This window comes from Platichthys flesus, chromosome 9, assembly GCF_949316205.1.
Source record: "Platichthys flesus chromosome 9, fPlaFle2.1, whole genome shotgun sequence".
NCBI classification, from domain to species: domain Eukaryota; kingdom Metazoa; phylum Chordata; class Actinopteri; order Pleuronectiformes; family Pleuronectidae; genus Platichthys; species Platichthys flesus.
Genome location: NC_084953.1, coordinates 16,381,354 through 16,398,439, shown reverse-complemented (window position 1 = coordinate 16,398,439; position 17,086 = coordinate 16,381,354). Strand labels below are relative to the sequence as shown.

The 17,086-nt window shown below is 41.6% G+C and overlaps 2 protein-coding genes across 2 annotated transcripts in view; both read right to left on the bottom strand.

Moving 5' to 3' along the window:
- ell (elongation factor RNA polymerase II) overlaps positions 1-6,628 on the bottom strand; it is a 32,600-nt gene extending 25,972 nt beyond the window's left edge. The window contains exon 1 of the mRNA XM_062395122.1: positions 6,494-6,628. Within this exon, the coding sequence (XP_062251106.1) occupies positions 6,494-6,628 (135 nt within the window). The remainder of the gene's footprint in view (positions 1-6,493) is intronic.
- Positions 6,629-8,331: 1,703 nt separating this feature from the next.
- fkbp8 (FKBP prolyl isomerase 8) lies at positions 8,332-16,702 on the bottom strand. Its single transcript, XM_062395123.1, has 9 exons — positions 16,552-16,702; positions 15,780-16,048; positions 14,626-14,795; positions 14,405-14,493; positions 13,961-14,181; positions 13,510-13,682; positions 13,351-13,428; positions 11,092-11,232; positions 8,332-9,762 (listed from the first exon to the last, which is right to left on the bottom strand). Exons 2-9 carry the CDS (start codon positions 16,036-16,038, stop codon positions 9,676-9,678), a joined length of 1,218 nt encoding a protein of 405 aa, XP_062251107.1. The 5' UTR covers positions 16,039-16,048; positions 16,552-16,702; the 3' UTR covers positions 8,332-9,675.
- Positions 16,703-17,086: the final 384 nt, after the last annotated feature.

Here is a 17,086-nt window from a genome sequence, read left to right as displayed (position 1 = left end):
TGTTGAGTGTAATAAAAAAAATGTAAGTCGCTTTGGACAAAAGCGTCAGCTAAATGACATGTAATGTAATGTAATGTAATGTAACATATGAAGAACCCATGAAGACACAGGATGGGATTGTCTTGGTGGTCAGACACGATCACAACAGAAACATTTCCTTGCCAGGGCTGACGTCTGGGTGGGGCATGTAGGAGGCAGGACATTACATATATATTGCACCGCAGAAACCATGTGTTTTTGTTTATAGCACATTGACGTTGATGGGAAGCTATGGAGTCAGCTGGGATATTTATTCTTGCTGAAACATTCAAAACTTTTTGCATTTGTCCAGTTTAATGTCCAGAGGTTGTTAGGGTGTTAGAAACTTCAAGAGCACACTAACCCTCTTTTCCAGAGATTTTCCTGCTGTATTCTCATATGGGCTCGTACGGATATTGTACTAGGGCTCAGGCAGGAAACTTATATTAAATGTCTTGAGTAACTGACATTTACATTCTCACATAGAGCTCCTCCCCAAATTTCAGGAAATGGCTTTCTTTCCTCATTTGGGTAAGCTAAGCTCAACCATTATTTGTCCAGTTACTCCATTTGGTATTTTGGGGTTCAACTTAGTTCATGACAGTTTATTTTATGAATCTTATGTATAGCAATACTGTTCAGTGGGACTTCAATTGAAAATCCCAGTAGAATGCTTGCCCAGTTCCCTCACAAAATAACTACGGCCAACCACTGTATGGTGTTGTTGGCTACACTAACATTTCTGTTTAATGACACCTGATGTCTGTGAAGGAATACATCTGTTGTTTTAACAGCTTCATCCAAAACACAACATGAGACCACTGTTTTCACAATTATCTGTGTTTGAAAACCAAAGAGTGTGGACAAAACATTATGGTTTCACTTGGATGTGCCACCACTGACAGTTGGCATCAGCTCCAGTACAATTTAAAAAAGCACAAAATGTGATATTTAACAGAAAACTGATGTGAGTTTGTCTTTTTTCCCCATCATATAAAAATAATCTCATTACAATCTACAGCAAGGTCTCTTCTCAAATCTATCTTCCTCTGGTCAGAACAACATTGGCACCATTTTTTACCTGGATTTAACAGATTTTATGTTCCCTATTACAGTCGTGATCATTACAACTTGCCTCATGATTTGTTATTGGCTGCAATTTACATCTCTATGAGATGACAAAAAATCTTTTGGTATGAATATATAAAGCTAGCTTTTTTGGAGTCTCATTTTCTGGCATGACATAATAAAAATCTATTAACTCAAACAAAAATTCAATGGCAAAGTGTTGATAGAAATTGTTTCGTTAATAAACTTTTCATGTAACAGAGCAGCTTATAATCCAAGCAAAGAAGTCCAGTGGCTTTAGGTGAAGACTCCCACAATAACAGTGGCTCTGCCTCATAACTCGTGCTGCTTGAATATTCAATTGCTACAGGACTTAAAATAAATAATGTAGCCAACAGTTGTGTCAACCATCTGTCATTTTGAAAGAGCCTATATTAGCTCAATGATCATTGGATTCTGTCAAGTTTGATAAAATGATGAAGCAGCCATTCAGACATCATGTCTTGGCTTTGATCCATAGTCAATATTCAGTTATATTATTTAACTGATGAATGCTCAGGTATAAAAACAGCTATATGTACAAGCTCCAGTAAATACTGTACACTTGTACCTGTTTTCAGGGATAATATTGTTCCAATAATGGTCAACTAGCACGGGCACCAAAACAATGTTTGTTGACCAAAGATCAAACCATGACCTGTGCTTTGACCGATTTCGTGAAAAAGAAACTGCACCGTGTGCGGTGACACAAGCTTGACACGGTCACGTGTCAACGCTGCCACAGGACGGAGGAACACTATGACATTTGGAGTCATATTTGGCCTTAGTGGTTATGGTCATCCCTTGCAGCGTCCTGTGACCTGCTGAAACTGGGGAGTCAGCATTCCTTAAATAACCATTGCACTGGCACAGCCTGACCAGCTTCAAGCAACATAATCCCCACCCAGTCTCCATTACTTCCCATACCATTCCCATAGGGGTAGAGGCAGGGGGTAGCCAGGAGCCAGGCACTGTAAGCTGACCTCCTTAATAAACCCTATAGCCTGCCACCGCAAGTACTTGACTGAGTATTGATCCATATCTACATGTAAACCTCAGGCATTCAACTTATAGTCTCACATTAAAACCTAGATGCTTTTAAATAATACGATTCCGTAGAGGGTGTCAATGTTTCATCCATAAACAAAGATAAAATCCAGTAATCAAATATCTGTCTATCTCTCTAGATCTACTACCCGCCAAACTGATAACACAACAAAGTCAGATGTACACCTTAGGTTTAGGTAAAAGCAGCCAACATTAGTGGAGACAGGACATATCTAATGTATGTTAAACAAAAGTCTTTGGTGTGCTCCCTAAATACAATACCAGCCAGTAGCCACTGAGATCTACCTTGAGCCTCAGAGTACTCACATGTTCTGCCCGTACCATTGATTACAAACCCAAAACACTGGATGGTGTTAAGGTGCACAGTTATGTCCCTAACATCCGCTGGGGGCCACTAACACCTGCTAACATCTACTGGTAATTGGTTACCTAAATTGTGCAGAAGACCTTCAAACGTAAAAGGGATATTTAACATCTCGTCCTATATTTGTCAATGCCATTTGAAACCAAAACCACCAAATCAGTTGTAGTCATTGTAACCGAGACATTAATGTTGTTTCCGACTTCCAGGCAAGAAAACTCCCTTGGTCATTTCGAAACCACACAATTTAAATATGTCCCACTTTCAACAACTGTTAAATGACAGATCTCGAAAAGCATGACAGGTTTATTGTTTCCTTGATTGGCTGGCCCTGGCATTATGTAACATATAGCAACACTAGCAGGAACTAGCCATTGGTTTACTTCAAGAGCTTGTTATTAAAAATTACTGGATTAAAACCAGCTTTATTAAATGCATCCCATTGTTCATTGACAATGATCATTTCTTCCAGAGCTTTAAATATAGATGCAAAACATAATTAACAGCTCACAACAAGATGAGTGCCGCGACTGTGATGTATGTCCTAAAGAATTTATGCAGGTCATACCTACAATTACAACCACTACCTCACCCCAAGACAAAAGATGTGACATGGGCCAATTCAAAGTTTTAACAATCACATGGGACTACTTGTATTTTCAGAACAAATGACAGTTCCAATTCTGTTTCGCAACAACAGACATCCAGAGACAAAGTTATAAACTTTTATCTGCACTCCCCATAACCTCCAGCTTGATGACGCTAGAGGAGAATTACTTATTTCCTTGCTTATGTCACAGCCTGTTCAAAAACAAAACAAACAAACACGAGTCTCTGGGCTGATAGTCCCACTGCATAGCTCCAGTTCACTTTGTCCTCAGACGACCAGCGGAGGAACCGGCTGACAGTCACGTCTCATACAGGAAACTCAACTATTGCTAGTGGCTGACTGCTGTTCCACTACAGGAACACAGTAAGAATGACTCAGTTTAAATAACATTCTTGGAACTAGTTTACATTGCAGAAACAGATTTGCAGCTGGGCCAACATTTATCATTCAGTCATCTTACATTGGAAAAAATGTTTACAGACTTGTCTCTCCAAAGTAGCATAGTAGTGACTTTCCAATAAGTCTGTTGACAAATAGAGCCTAACAGTTCTTGCTGCGTTGATATTTTGTAAGCTTGAATCCAAAATGTATCAAAGCTTCTGGGCTACATCACACTGGCCTGGAGCAGCGTCGATGAACGCAAGTGGTCAAGGGGCACGACCATATTTGTCCAAGCAAAACTTGGGTCATAAACATGACTGATTACTGATTGTGACCACACCACAACTTTTTCTTCGGAAGGCTTGTGTCATTCTGTAGCTCTCTTCCGCTTCCTTTCTCGAGTTCCCAGCTCACCCCTACATTTGGGTGCCAGCCAGTGTTTGAGTTATGAGGAAGCCTCAGCTCCTCCTGAAGTTACCAGAGCCACAATGAAAACAATATAAGCTCAAGTTTGGGGTGGTGGGGTGTCTGTGCTAATAATTGAGCCCTTAAAATTTGATTGACAAATTAGCTTCCACATGACAAAACTGTCACCAAAGCTCAAAGCTTGTACAAATCTCACACCGACAAGCAAGCGACAAGCCACTTTTGAGTGAAAACATAATAATATATTTTTTTAATCTATTTTTGCACAAATGTGCTCCATATCACTGGTGTTTTCCATTTAACCATTGTGTCAATTTTAACCTTTAACTTTAGAAGGCTCTGAGCACTCGTGAGTGGGGCTGACTAACGAGACTCCCATAATGTAATGTATACGCACTTGGAATTAATTTAAACACATGGCACACCTCCACATGCTAACCGGGTCAGATGGGTATAACCTGTATTGTTATATATTGAAAATACAGCCCCATGAGATTTGATAACAGATCCCCCAGTTGTAACCACAGTAACAGCCCCACCCCCCTCTCCACAAAGGGCCAAAATGTGATTTGAACAGTTGTGCCAGCTAAGGTGCAAGCTACTCAAAATGCTTCACATCAATCTACTGCTCTCTTAACACAAGTAAATACAAGCACTCGCCTCTATTCCATCCTGCATCTGATTACCCAACAGCTAAGATCTTATCAAATAGTGAGTAAGGGCTTTAACTTCAATTAGAGGGAAAATGTTGTAGAGTGCAAAACAACTAGACCAGGTAGCGAGCCTTCATCTCTTTAAGACAAACGTTCTTTAAAAGGTGCATCTTGATCCTTAAGCATGATCTCATAACTTACCTCCTTGGTCATAAGTTTATGAGCTGACCAGCAACATTTCTTGTTGTTAATGAAGTAATCATCACATTTCATAAGGATGTGCATTTAATGCTCCTTTGTGGAAAATAAAGGATGGGGCTACGGGTGGGGCCACTACCCCTCAAGGAAAGCCCAAGTGCCAATACTTAACACTTTACAGGCCGAGATGCTTGAGCTGTTTGCGTGCTTTGTCCTGCCTCCTCATGAAAAGAAGACTCTATGCTGAATTACAATGAATCTAAATTATAACACATTGGTATAAACCCTTCTGTTGCTATATAATTTGAAAATGTTTTGCCAAAATCGCTGTACTCTTCCCACTATTCCGGGTTCGGGGAAGAAGCTATCCTGAATTATAAACGACGCTAGTTGAATTTTAGTAATAAAAAAAAGTGCAACAACTCAGCATGATGCTATAATGTACCATTGCCATGATGTCAGATCGCTCTATATATCTAAAAGGACAAAGGCCTATTGTAAATATAAAAAAATATCCAGTTATTTACAAACTAAATGTAGCTAGAATGACAAAAGCTTAAAGAGTCGAGGGGTCGCCCAAATATTGCCAATTTCGTCCGTGTGACATAGCTCCACAGTTCCCTGTCACTTTTATTGTTCTGGTTTATTGGTTGCAGTTGTGCTGTGCACGGCCACTGGAGCTGGGGGATACGGCCCTTTCCTCCTGCACGGCTTGCCAGGTTTTCCCTGTCAAATATTTATAGACGCTGAAACGTTAGATGGCCATCATCAGACCTACTGCTCTCTACACAACAAGCCAGGCCAGTGAGGCCACACGCCACCGGGAGCAGCAACAGCACAGAGATCCGAGCTGGACATGACGCGAGTTAATGAGTTGGATCTCCAGATAAATAAGTTTGCAGCAGTTGTGAAGCTGCGAGGTGAACGTGAGCCCTCGGTGGCGGTGGGGGGGGGGGGGGGGGGGGGGGGGGGGGGGGGGGGGGGGGGTTGGGAGACAGGACTCAGGTGAATAACACTGGGTACTTTTCCAAATGATTCACCACGTTGTCATCCGGCTTTGCTGGACTTATAGACCGGACCATCGAGATGTACCTTTAGTGAGGTGGTGGGTACGGCTCAGACATTTAAAGTTACCTCTATGTGAGGCTACGTTAGCTAGCAAGGTCTGTCTGCTTTTTTTGACAGATTTAAACTTTCTGGAAACATCGGTCCTCCCAACACAAGTTACTCCATGTTTCCTGTTAGAATGACCACGGACGTTCACACGAGTCAAGAGAGGAGTTCAAACTGTTGTAACAACGAAAACAAACGCAGCGACACGGTGAAATAACAAGTGGAGCTCAGGCTCTTGTTAAATGACTGGGTCGGTGCGGAGCGACGCCAGTCTGGGTGTAGCTTCGTGAAACAGCCACCTAACATCCAACAAGTCACCCGGCCAGAGGAGAGCCGCTGCCGGATCAAGTAGACGGTCCGCCACGCCATAGCTGCCCCAGCAGCCTGCTGCGGGCTGTGTGCGGCGGCGTGACGGCAGCCGCATCGGGCAGGGAGGCAGCCTGAGAACCGGTGGGGGGGGGCTAACTGACCTCGCTCTGCCTGTCACCGAGTCCTCCGCCCGGACAGACCTGTACACGCAGAACCGGGACGCCGCGGGGCCGGGGACAGCCCGCTTACCTTGCTGCTCTGGTAGCCCTCGAAGGCCCTCAGCGCGCTGTCAGTGAGTTTAACGTGGAAGACGGAGACATTGCTGCCGTTGCTCACTCTTCCACAGGACAGTCCGTAGCACTGCTCCTCCTTCAGCGCCGCCATCTTGCTGCCGTTCCCACCACGCGCACGGACGCGCTCTGTTGTAAACCGAGAAGTCCCGTCGCTCCTCAATGAATATTCATGAGTAAGCAGCCTTGCGCCAATGATGTGGCCCCGTACACACACACGCGCGCGCACACACGCGCGCGCACACACAGACACACACGCGTTAGACACACTTTTAAAATCAATACTTAGAAAATATACTCTTAATATCAAGAGTCAAATAATTTATTTCAGCGTGACAAGTCGTTGACTTAAAAAAAAAAAAATTTTACTTCACATTTTAAACAACACGTGAGTCAAAGTGTTTCATATGCCATTATATATCCCCATTGTGTACTTTGAAGATGTGCTGTAGTGATTAACGGAGGACACAACATACGTGTCTCAAGTCATAGGCAAACAAAACGTTTCTCATCAGTGATGATGCGGTGTAAAGCCTGAAACATGCTTCTGCGACTGCGTCTGCGTCTTTTCACGCCGCTGTGGCGCAAGACTCGTTTTCATTCATGCTTCCCCAACCGTTGCGCGTCTTACAAAGCAATTCCGCGCCAGAACACTAGGCGGAGTACTGCTTTTTGTCGAGACGACCTTAGAGACGCCTTCTTTCTTCTTCGTCGATTGTTTATTTACATAGCCACTGCGGCTCCTCGTAGCCTTTTTCTGGCGGACAAATCCGCCAGTCAGTGACAGGTTATACAAGTGATCATACTGTCGGATATCTTCTGCCAAGTGCTCTTCTATTTGGTCCATATTCGTTCTTCTAAATCTTCCGTGATTTCTGCCGGTATTATGGGGCATGAAACCGGAAATGCAGCTCCAGAAGGGATGTAGAGCAGACCAATCACAGCCTTGCGGGCTGAGTGAGCTTGCGGAGCTTTGCCGTAAATTTTAGAAAAGGGGGTCGACACCCGTCAGCACGTAAGGAGGGATACATAAGCACGTAAGGGACCCGGAAGGGCTCTTGCGCTTACGGGCCCGTGAAAACGCAGAAGCATGTTTCAGGCTTAAGGAGGAAACAGGTCATCTCGTTACGTCAGCGATACGTCAATGTCTGGAAAAAAAACCACAGTTCGGGAATATCCATCAACCTCGGGAATGTCCGCGTGTAAACAAATACAACCGTGTGACTGTAAACACTAATCATCCGTGACATGTCAAGGACTGGTTTTATCTTAATATCTTCAAAACAAATATGAATATACAGGGATTATAATAGAGGATGTGTCTGATGTGTCTGACTCATACAGACATTACCACTGGGTACCGATATTGATTAAAGCTCCTTGTAGGGCAATACAACTATATCAATAATTATCACAATGTAGTTTTTATCAATAGCAGTATGACAAGTCATATAACTATCTGCACATATTTTATATTCCAAAACAATTCGGACGAATTACAACTTTCATTGCACATTTAGAAAACAGTCTTGTACATTTTATTTCTAACTTGATCTGATTTATACTAGCTTCTGTTTCTATTCAGATACCTTTTCCATGCGTCAATTTTCAATTTCCTCTACAGAGGATCAATTAAGTTATATATTAGAGCAATAAAGTGCTTATGCATTTTGCAAAGATGTGTAACCTGTAATTGATCAACCTCCTATTAGTATGTTTTGCTGTTTGTTGAGTGATTTTTATTCTCTGCTAATAAAGAACTCATACATTATAAAATGACATAAAAAGGAAACCACATTTTGAGAACAGAAACATTTTTTTTATTGAGATAAATATAAAATTAACAAATGCAGGGAATGCAAGGTTTTTATCACGATCACTTGGTTTTATGCAACTTTTGGCTCTGTAGAACTGACTGTACACTGAAAAAGCCACAGCTTTGGTGTAATCACATTTAATAAATGTATGAAAGCAAATAGCAAAAACAATCTAATAAATAAACAATCATAGGATTATAATTTCAGGAAAAACGTACAGGCAGAAAAATGTAAGCGCATAAAGAGGAAAAAAAAAAAACACCCAACATGGAACTTGAGGGGTCATCCTTCAGCATTTGGTGTTATTTATCAACAATTTAATCTGGAATTGGATAATAAAAATAAACTATCCTTCAGTATCAATAACAGACATGATACATATAAACTTCACATACCATTTTCTGCCTCTGTTTTAAAGGTAAAGCTGCAAACATGAAATGACTCATTTCGGAAAGCTGAACATTCAGTGCAGTATATCTCCACTAGCTGACACTTTAAAGTATTTATACATGAGGGACAGAGTATAAATCATTGGATTCTAATCAGATGACTCAGTTCCATGGAGCTCTATCAGGCCACTTATCGCTTTGAGTTGTCATCAAGACGTCATAAATACAGACAATTTACCATTTAGCTGTGTTGAGGCCAGGTCTAACAACACACTCCTCAGCCAAAATACCCATCATGCAAACTCAACAAAGATCGAAAACTTAAAGTAAGGTAGTGTATTCTTGTTGATAGTTGTAAAGGTGTCTCTGTTTCTCTGGTCACTCTATGAATGGTCTTTCAAGAGATGGGACAAACTACCAAAGTATCTTCTGGTGTGTGAACCTCAAACAGACCATCTGCATTAAACCAAGTTGACATAAAACTTCGTACCACAATTAAAACAATTTGATAAGTTAAGTGTTAACTGCACTATCTGATGCTTTAAAACTATAGCATTACTTTGCTGGGAAAATATTTTATAAATAGATTTTATGTTGCATCTACAGTAAACTATATCAATTTCCAACATCAACTACCAAAGACAAAAACAATGGCAGCAACAGAAAAAGAAAAAAAAACAGTGTATGGCAATGCAACTGATATGCATGAACATCCGTACGATTGGAAAGAACATTTCCCATATGCAAATATTGATGTTTAATTATTCATCACGTTAAACTTCTCAAACATAGCAGAGAACGGGAGACAGTGAAGAAGGGACTGACCCGACTGGCATTTCCACCCACTTTGAGCAAAGCTAAGAAGGCCCTGCCAGATGTGCTTTTGTGTATTGGTTCTCACATTGCAGGGGTCAGACGTTCACTACAGGCTGGGTTCAATTTCTAGCAGCTATGACAACGGATAGCGCTACACCCCCGATGGCTACCGCAGTGGCACCAAATAGCCATTTCCAGCTGAGACCCTAGTGAAATAAAAGGAGAGAAAGAATAGAGAGTGCATATTAAGTACTTTGAATAATGAAATATTGAATCATGACAGCCGGATAATCAGACAACTACTTTCCTATTGTTTTAAGTTGTGTCACTGCCACTTTTTATTAGGTTTACGCGAATGAGGGATTTCAGTCTTCAGACCTCCAGATCTTATACATGTATTTTCAGAGAAACAAGCTGAGAAAAGAGTCCCCCCTGTTGTTGAATGTTGAAGAAATGCTGATTTTATCCTTTAACTGCTCTTTTCTGTGTTTTACTTAAGTCAATCACAGGGTCTGTTTTGGAGAGGAAAATTCAGCTACTGGTAAACTGAAGGAATCCTAGTTGAGCTAACGTTAGCAGCAGCATGATAAACGGCACGCAGCCCTTTAAAGCCTGAAACATGCTTCTGCGACTGCGTCTGCGTCTTTTCACGCTGCTGTGGCGCAAGACTTGTTTTCATTCATGCTTCCCCAACCGTTGCGCGTCTTACAAAGCAATTCCGCGCCAGAACACTAGGCGGAGTAATGCTTTTTGTCGAGACAACCTTAGAGACGCCTTCTTTCTTCTTCGTCGATTGTTTATTTACATAGCCACTGCGGCTCCTCGTAGCCTTTTTCTGGCGGACAAATCCGCCAGTCAGTGACAGGTTATACAAGTGATCATACTATCGGATCTCTTCTGCCAAGTGCTCTTCTATTTGGTCCATATTCGTTCTTCTAAATCTTCCGTGATTTCTGCCGGTATTATGGGGCATGAAACCGGAAATGCAGCTCCAGAAGGGATGTAGAGCAGACCAATCACAGCCTTGCGGGCTGAGTGAGCTTGCAGAGCTTTGCCGTAAATTTTAGAAAAGGGGGTCGACACCCGTCAGCACGTAAGGAGGGATACATAAGCACGTAAGGGACCCGGAAGGGCTCTTGCGCTTACGGGCCCGTGAAAACGCAGAAGCATGTTTCAGGCTTTAGTCACACTGAGTACACGCAAGAGAAACAATGACTTAACGAGAAACAGCAATATTAACTGAAACGTCTTATTTAACAAAAGAGAACACCCCCAAAAGAGCACTTCCACAAACACCACTAACCATTTCTCCCAGCTAATGGGAAACCCGGAAATTATTCATCTAACTTGAAATATTCATTACTGATTGCCTCTTTATTACACTAAGTGCAATTTGAGGAAACGTCCCTATCACTGCAACAGAACATGCATGACAGTGGATAAGTATCATGTGATGATGCCCACAGAGTCAAATGCTACATTTTTTTCCCCACACTTTAAAATGTGTTTTCTCAAGGAACGACTGAATTTCTCACCCATGAAGACTTGGCCCGGTGTTTCTGTGTGCCGCTGTTGCTATTATTGGGGTTACCCAGCATCTTCTTATACATGGCCTGCTCCGCTCCTCTCTGCTCTGAGTTCTTCTTCACCAGCTTGGAGAGCTCTGCATGGATCGTCTAGACAGGAGAGGAAAAATTATGAGTAAAACATTAACACAAATACCCACTTCACCTGAACAACCAAACACCCCAACATGAAGAAAATCCTGCTACTGTAAAACCACCAAAGACTGATAAACTTCCTAATAGAAATGTGAGAATGACAATATCCTTTCATTAGACACACAAGGCCACCAAGTGATCAGAGCATAACAACACTATGGATGCAGCTTTGATTAAATGCCAACATCAAAACAATGTTTGTGTTTGTTGTTCTTTTGTCGTCTTACAGGAAATCACAGGTTTTCATAACAAAATCAGGCTGCCATTTAGCCCATGTCTCCAAACATCATTCCAGGATATGGTTCAGTTACTGTTGCAACAAATTTCTCAAATCTGAGTCACTTCATTGCTTTAAAGTTTTCGAGTGACTAAGCAAAAAACAGCTTTCAGAGAAAACTGAAATATTTCTGCTTTGGAAATGTGCTTCAGAAAGACTGAAGGAGCACCATTACACACAATTCACAATAATATTGAACCAAAAGTCGTTTAATATTTGAGGGAGATTCGGTGACGAGTGGAGAATCGGTGGGAATGTCTGTACAAGTCTGTACCCTGAGGATTTGTCTGTTCTTATCTACTGTTAAGAGTTGGCACACACATTATGCAATCAGCTATCCACCATAATGACCAAAATGACACCACACTGACTGGTGTTCTCAAGGCTGGAATAAAGTAGGATAAACAAACATTTAAACATCCCGTCCTAACAGCCTCTGTGCTGAGGCCATCTATACTGGAACTGTCAACTCTGCACGCCATTTCAAACCGACAAGAAACAACAGATAAAATAAGTCTCCATCAGAGTTGAAGATAGTGGGCGAACAGCTGACACCAATGTAAAAAGGCAGACAGCATGTCTATCAGAGATTGGAGACGAGAGATAGTGTGTCATCTCATCATGCCAAGACTCCTATGACAGTTTAAGACCGCCTCTTTGATTATAAAGAAAGCGTTTTTGTATCTTCACTGAAGCACACCCACTGTTCTTGCTGTTAGAACATGCAGTTCCACTTGGAGTCTTTTAATTATTTTTAGCACAAAGAGACATGCCCATTATAAACTTAAAAAAAAACTAGATATGTGTTGAGAAAGTTGTAAACAAAGTCCTTCTTCAGACCTGGTGGTGACCTCTGCCACTGGTGAGCCTATCAGCTCTGAGTACCCCAGTTCACATCTTGTATTAGAATGTGTCTCAAGTGACCACGTGTGAGAAGATCACTCTTCCCCGTATTATATGCAAATACATAAGTATGCCTTGTCTGTTTGTAAAGAACAAATTATGTTGTTGACAGAAAGGCCTGTTGTCAATGCATTTTTGTGTTTATGACCTTTACTACCTCAAAAATCAGTGTTGTTGTTTGGCGATGATTATAAATATTTCATTGAATGATCAACACTGAGTGTTAAAATACATTCAGATCATTACTTTAACTTTAGTCGGTCAGAGGATGACAGCTAAGTAGGTGGTCATTACAATCACTCTATGAAAAAGAACGGTGTCAATATACATCCTTGTAAAGGTATGCACAGGATTCTCAACTACACACAGACCAACAATTCAGCTATCGATGAAGTTGCAGTATTAAAAATTGTAATAGTGCATTCTATATATATTAAATATATATATATATATATGTACTGCGTGTATTGGATGAAATGTGGTGGGCAAGCCATGTGCAGGTTGACAGATTGGTGTGGGACTGAAGTGGAGGATTCTGGGCTTGAACACCATGCTGCTGCAGCTTACAGCTAATCTAAGAGGCCCACGCACTCAGCTAAGTTTGGTCGAATTCTGCCAAAGAACTGCATATTCCCAACTCCATAAGCAGGAGAACAAGCACAGAGCCTGAGCATTAGTTATGGCTGAGCTGCAGGGCAAACCTATTTACAGCAACAACATGAAAACAGATCCTCTGAAATGATGAATCAGCACTCCACCTGACCTTGCAATACAAACTAAGTGGTGAGATATTTGACCTCATGGCACCACCTAATGGTCGTAATACTTAACTGCAACTTCTCTACAATAAGACCTGTTTTACCAAAACTTGATGGGAAGAGGCAGAAAAGTACCTTGTTGCTTGGTTCCAACTTCAATGCCTTCCTCAAAGTTTGCATGGCTTCTGTGTATTCACCTTGCAAGGCCAATACCTTGAGGGAAAACACACAACAATAAAACAAGCTACCAGAGATTAACAGGAGATAGAGTAAAAAAAACACAAGGAACTGTACCTTGCCCATGCGGAAAAGTGCTTTTATGTTCTCTGGCTGATGGGTCAGAGCTGAGACACAAGATTTAAGTGCGGCGTCATAGTGGTCCAGCTTCAGCTGAGAGGCAGCCATGTTGTTTAAACACTTAACTTTCACATCCATCAATGCGTCCTCCTCCTCAGGAGTAATGTCAACTGCAGCAAAAGCATCCACAACAAAATTAGATAAAGACAGGTTTCAAAAAGGACCACAGACAAACAGAAGCTTGTGAGTGTAAACCCAGTGTAACAAGAGTATAAAAATCTCTGCATTATTAAAATGATTGCAAATTTGTTGAATCATAGGGATTTTTCCTACCTACCATTTCCCACTGGTAAGGTACTAAAGCAATAATCCCAATGCCAAGTATTTGAATAGACATAAACAGTTAATAACTTTTCAGTAACTCATGATTCATTGACCTTCATCTCACCTTTGGAACTAGACTCTGTTATCTGCAGGGCAATACTATACGAGTTGACAGCAAAGGCATAGTCCCCACGCTGATAATGAACATTGCCCCTCTCTCTCTTGAGGCTGGCAAGGGCAATCTTTTCTATAGGGGCCAGCAGCTCCAGGTCTGGAGCATCCGTAGATTCCAGCAGTTCCACTTCTAGGGACAGCTCCGCATTCGGAGGGACCTTGGGTTCAAGTCTGGCAGGTGAAATAAACAGTCGATTTCAGAGAGGTCCGTGACTGGATAACACACACAGAAGTCCAGAACAGATCTTGTAAGTAAAGCTATGTTACCTTATCTAAATTCAACGAAGCACATGTTCATATCTTGTTATTTAAAAGCAAACTCAATTTTGAAACTACAGCTTGTGTGTATATGAAACCCCTTAATGCCAAAATTACATTAAAATACACTGCTAACCTCCCACGGGGGCCATATGCATATTTTCCATCTGTCTGGATGAGCGCCTTCTCTCCCATTTCCATGAGCTGCACAGTGAGATCAAGAGCCTGAAAAAAGAAAAACCAATACTTTCATCATGCATAACCTAGTTAAAAAGGTAAAACAACTCCTAAATACTTTCCTATACTAGTTGTAGCTAAAAGAGAGAATAATTAAGAGAAAAATGAAGGTGTTTTTACCTGAAAAACATCACCGTCTCCCAAAGTGAAATGTACGTCAGACTGCTCCTCTACCAGTGTCCCATCCTTCAGGGAGGTCTTCAGATTAATCTTCACATTCTGTCCTTTCTGTGGCCGACTGTTTCGCCCTTGCCCAGCCTCCAGGACTTTTTTCTTTAGCTGGTCATTACCTAGGGAGAGATAATGATCAGTGAAGTTTCCCAGGTCCTCTGGTACGGGTCAGTTCAATATTATTAAGTGTCAGACAAGAACCCTTGGTGAGGCAGCTTTTAAGCTTTTATACGTTGAGCCTCTGGATCAAATTCTACCTGAAGATATGACAACAACTGGAAGAGTTGAAATACTTAAATGCAAGCTTAAAATCCAATCTCTACAGCCTGGCTTTTGTTTAAGTATGGTTTTAACACATTATTCTATTGAATAAATGTTTTAAATTTCATTACATTGTATCTGACTGTCAACATCTTTTGTATGTTAATTTATCCAATTTTTGTTTTTAATTTCTTATATTACTATAGCTTTTCATAGTTTTTTATAACTTTACAAAAAGTCTATTTGATGGAATCTCCTTATCAACAGGTTTATTTGTTGTGTCTATTCTTTGGCTCATAAGTCAATTATTTGACCGACTGATTGACTGATGTCCATCATAATATATTATATTCAGTAGGGAGAGGCGGTGGTCTAGTGGCAGAAACTTGGACTATGGGCAGAGTAGGTCTCTGGTTCGTCTCTGGTTCAACTCCACGGAGAGACAACAAAAGACGAACCTGGATTGACTCCAAGAGTCTCCCTACCCTGTTTAGTGCCCCTGAGCAAGGCACCTTACTCCCACAAAATCTGCTCCCCGAGCGCCGTACATGGTCGCTCACTGCTCTGTGTGTCCTGCACCAGATGGGTCAAAAGCAGAAGTAAAATGTCCCTACCTGCATGAGTGTGCCTTGGCATGTGTTTGGGACTAATAAATGCATCCTAATCTTAATATAATCTACAGCACTAGTGACTGTCCAGTGACTGTGGAACAACCATATGTCAGTAGCCTGACTCCAGTAAGACCTTTGTTACTGATGTGGAAACTGTGTTAATCTGATCAGGCTAAAATTCCATAATCAACACTGACTTCACAACTTTATTGGAGTGTTTATATAACATACCTAAAACGTCCAGCCATTCCTCGACTTGGCGTGGGGGATCCGGATCTGTGTCTTCGTTTCTCTCGTCAGACACATCTGTGCTTTTCCCCTTGCCTCCTCCAGCATCTTCCAGAGGAGGGGGGTCGTCGTCAATGTCTTCTTCGTCCAACACTTCAAAGTCCTCCCCGCTGTCTAGCAACGAGGTTCGTCCGTTCTTCTCCGCTGCTGGTGAACTGTCATGGTCATCAGAGAAGTCCATCGTCTCCTCTTTGTCAGCCATTAGCACAACTCTGAGAAACAAGGCGAGCAACATTGAATATAGAGCACAACCGGAAGAACAACAATTACCATTCACGTTATCTCACTCCTGCTATATTATATCACAGAGCTTATTACCAAGCTAACACAGTATCTAAGTCAACCAAAAACCACACAGAGCTGAGTCAACTACAGTCCTCATTTGTCACAGTTTAAAATACGAGTAAAACTACAACTCGCCTGCTCGGTGTTTCTGCTGCGACAGTATAATGTGACAAACAGTAAGTAGCACCAAGCTAACCTCGCGCTTCCAGAAGTTTCTGTCAAGTTATAGGGCTGCCACCTCCTCGGGCGGCTAACTGGCTGCTAACAGATGTTAGCATCAGCTGTGCAGCCAGCTAGCTAATGTTAGAGACCGCAAAGTGCGTGCTTTGTGTTTATTTGAGCAATGAACGACTGCGCACAGCCACGTCCGACAGATATAGTCACCCTCACGCGGTAAAGCCCTTTATGTGGAGAGTAAACTGAAGGTTACCTTCAAACACGAGTGGTTATGCGGAGGCTTGATTTGGTCCCGAGCGGTCTCCCCCACCAGCTTACAGAGGTGAAGTCAGTTTGAGGTTGGCGCAAACACGATACCGTCGAAGAGTGTGTACTTTAGTGATACCGGCGTCAAACTGACTTCGTTGGCGCGGTGTCTACCTCACCACAATGAACTACTTCCGGTTAATGTTGAGCTCCTCTTCCTTTGTGTGACCTTTTCACCTGATTGATTAATATTGTAGACAACCACACCTTCACTCCACAGTCAGGGAACATGAGTTCAAATATGAACTCTATTCAAACAGGCTTGGTAGCCAATCCTAGTTTATTGGGAAAGAATATAATATAATATATTAATATAGGGAAATTGTATGTGATACACTATTGAATCGTAAGGTAATATTATAGTTATTATAATTAAGTTGTAACCTTGTTCTATAATGAAATGCGATCATTGAATTCCTTTTATTTTTTCCACATTATATTATATATATATATATATATAAAGTTTCATTAGTATTCCTCCC

Coding starts and splice junctions, on each gene's coding strand:
- fkbp8 (XM_062395123.1), bottom strand. CDS start 16,038: ATGGCTGACAAAGAGGAGACGATGGACTTCTCTGATGACCATGACAGT. Junction 14,494..14,625: donor GAGACGGTGATGTTTTTCAG/GTAAAAACACCT, acceptor TTCTTTTTTCAG/GCTCTTGATCTCACTGTGCA. Junction 9,763..11,091: donor ACCGGGCCAAGTCTTCATGG/GTGAGAAATTCA, acceptor TTATTTCACTAG/GGTCTCAGCTGGAAATGGCT.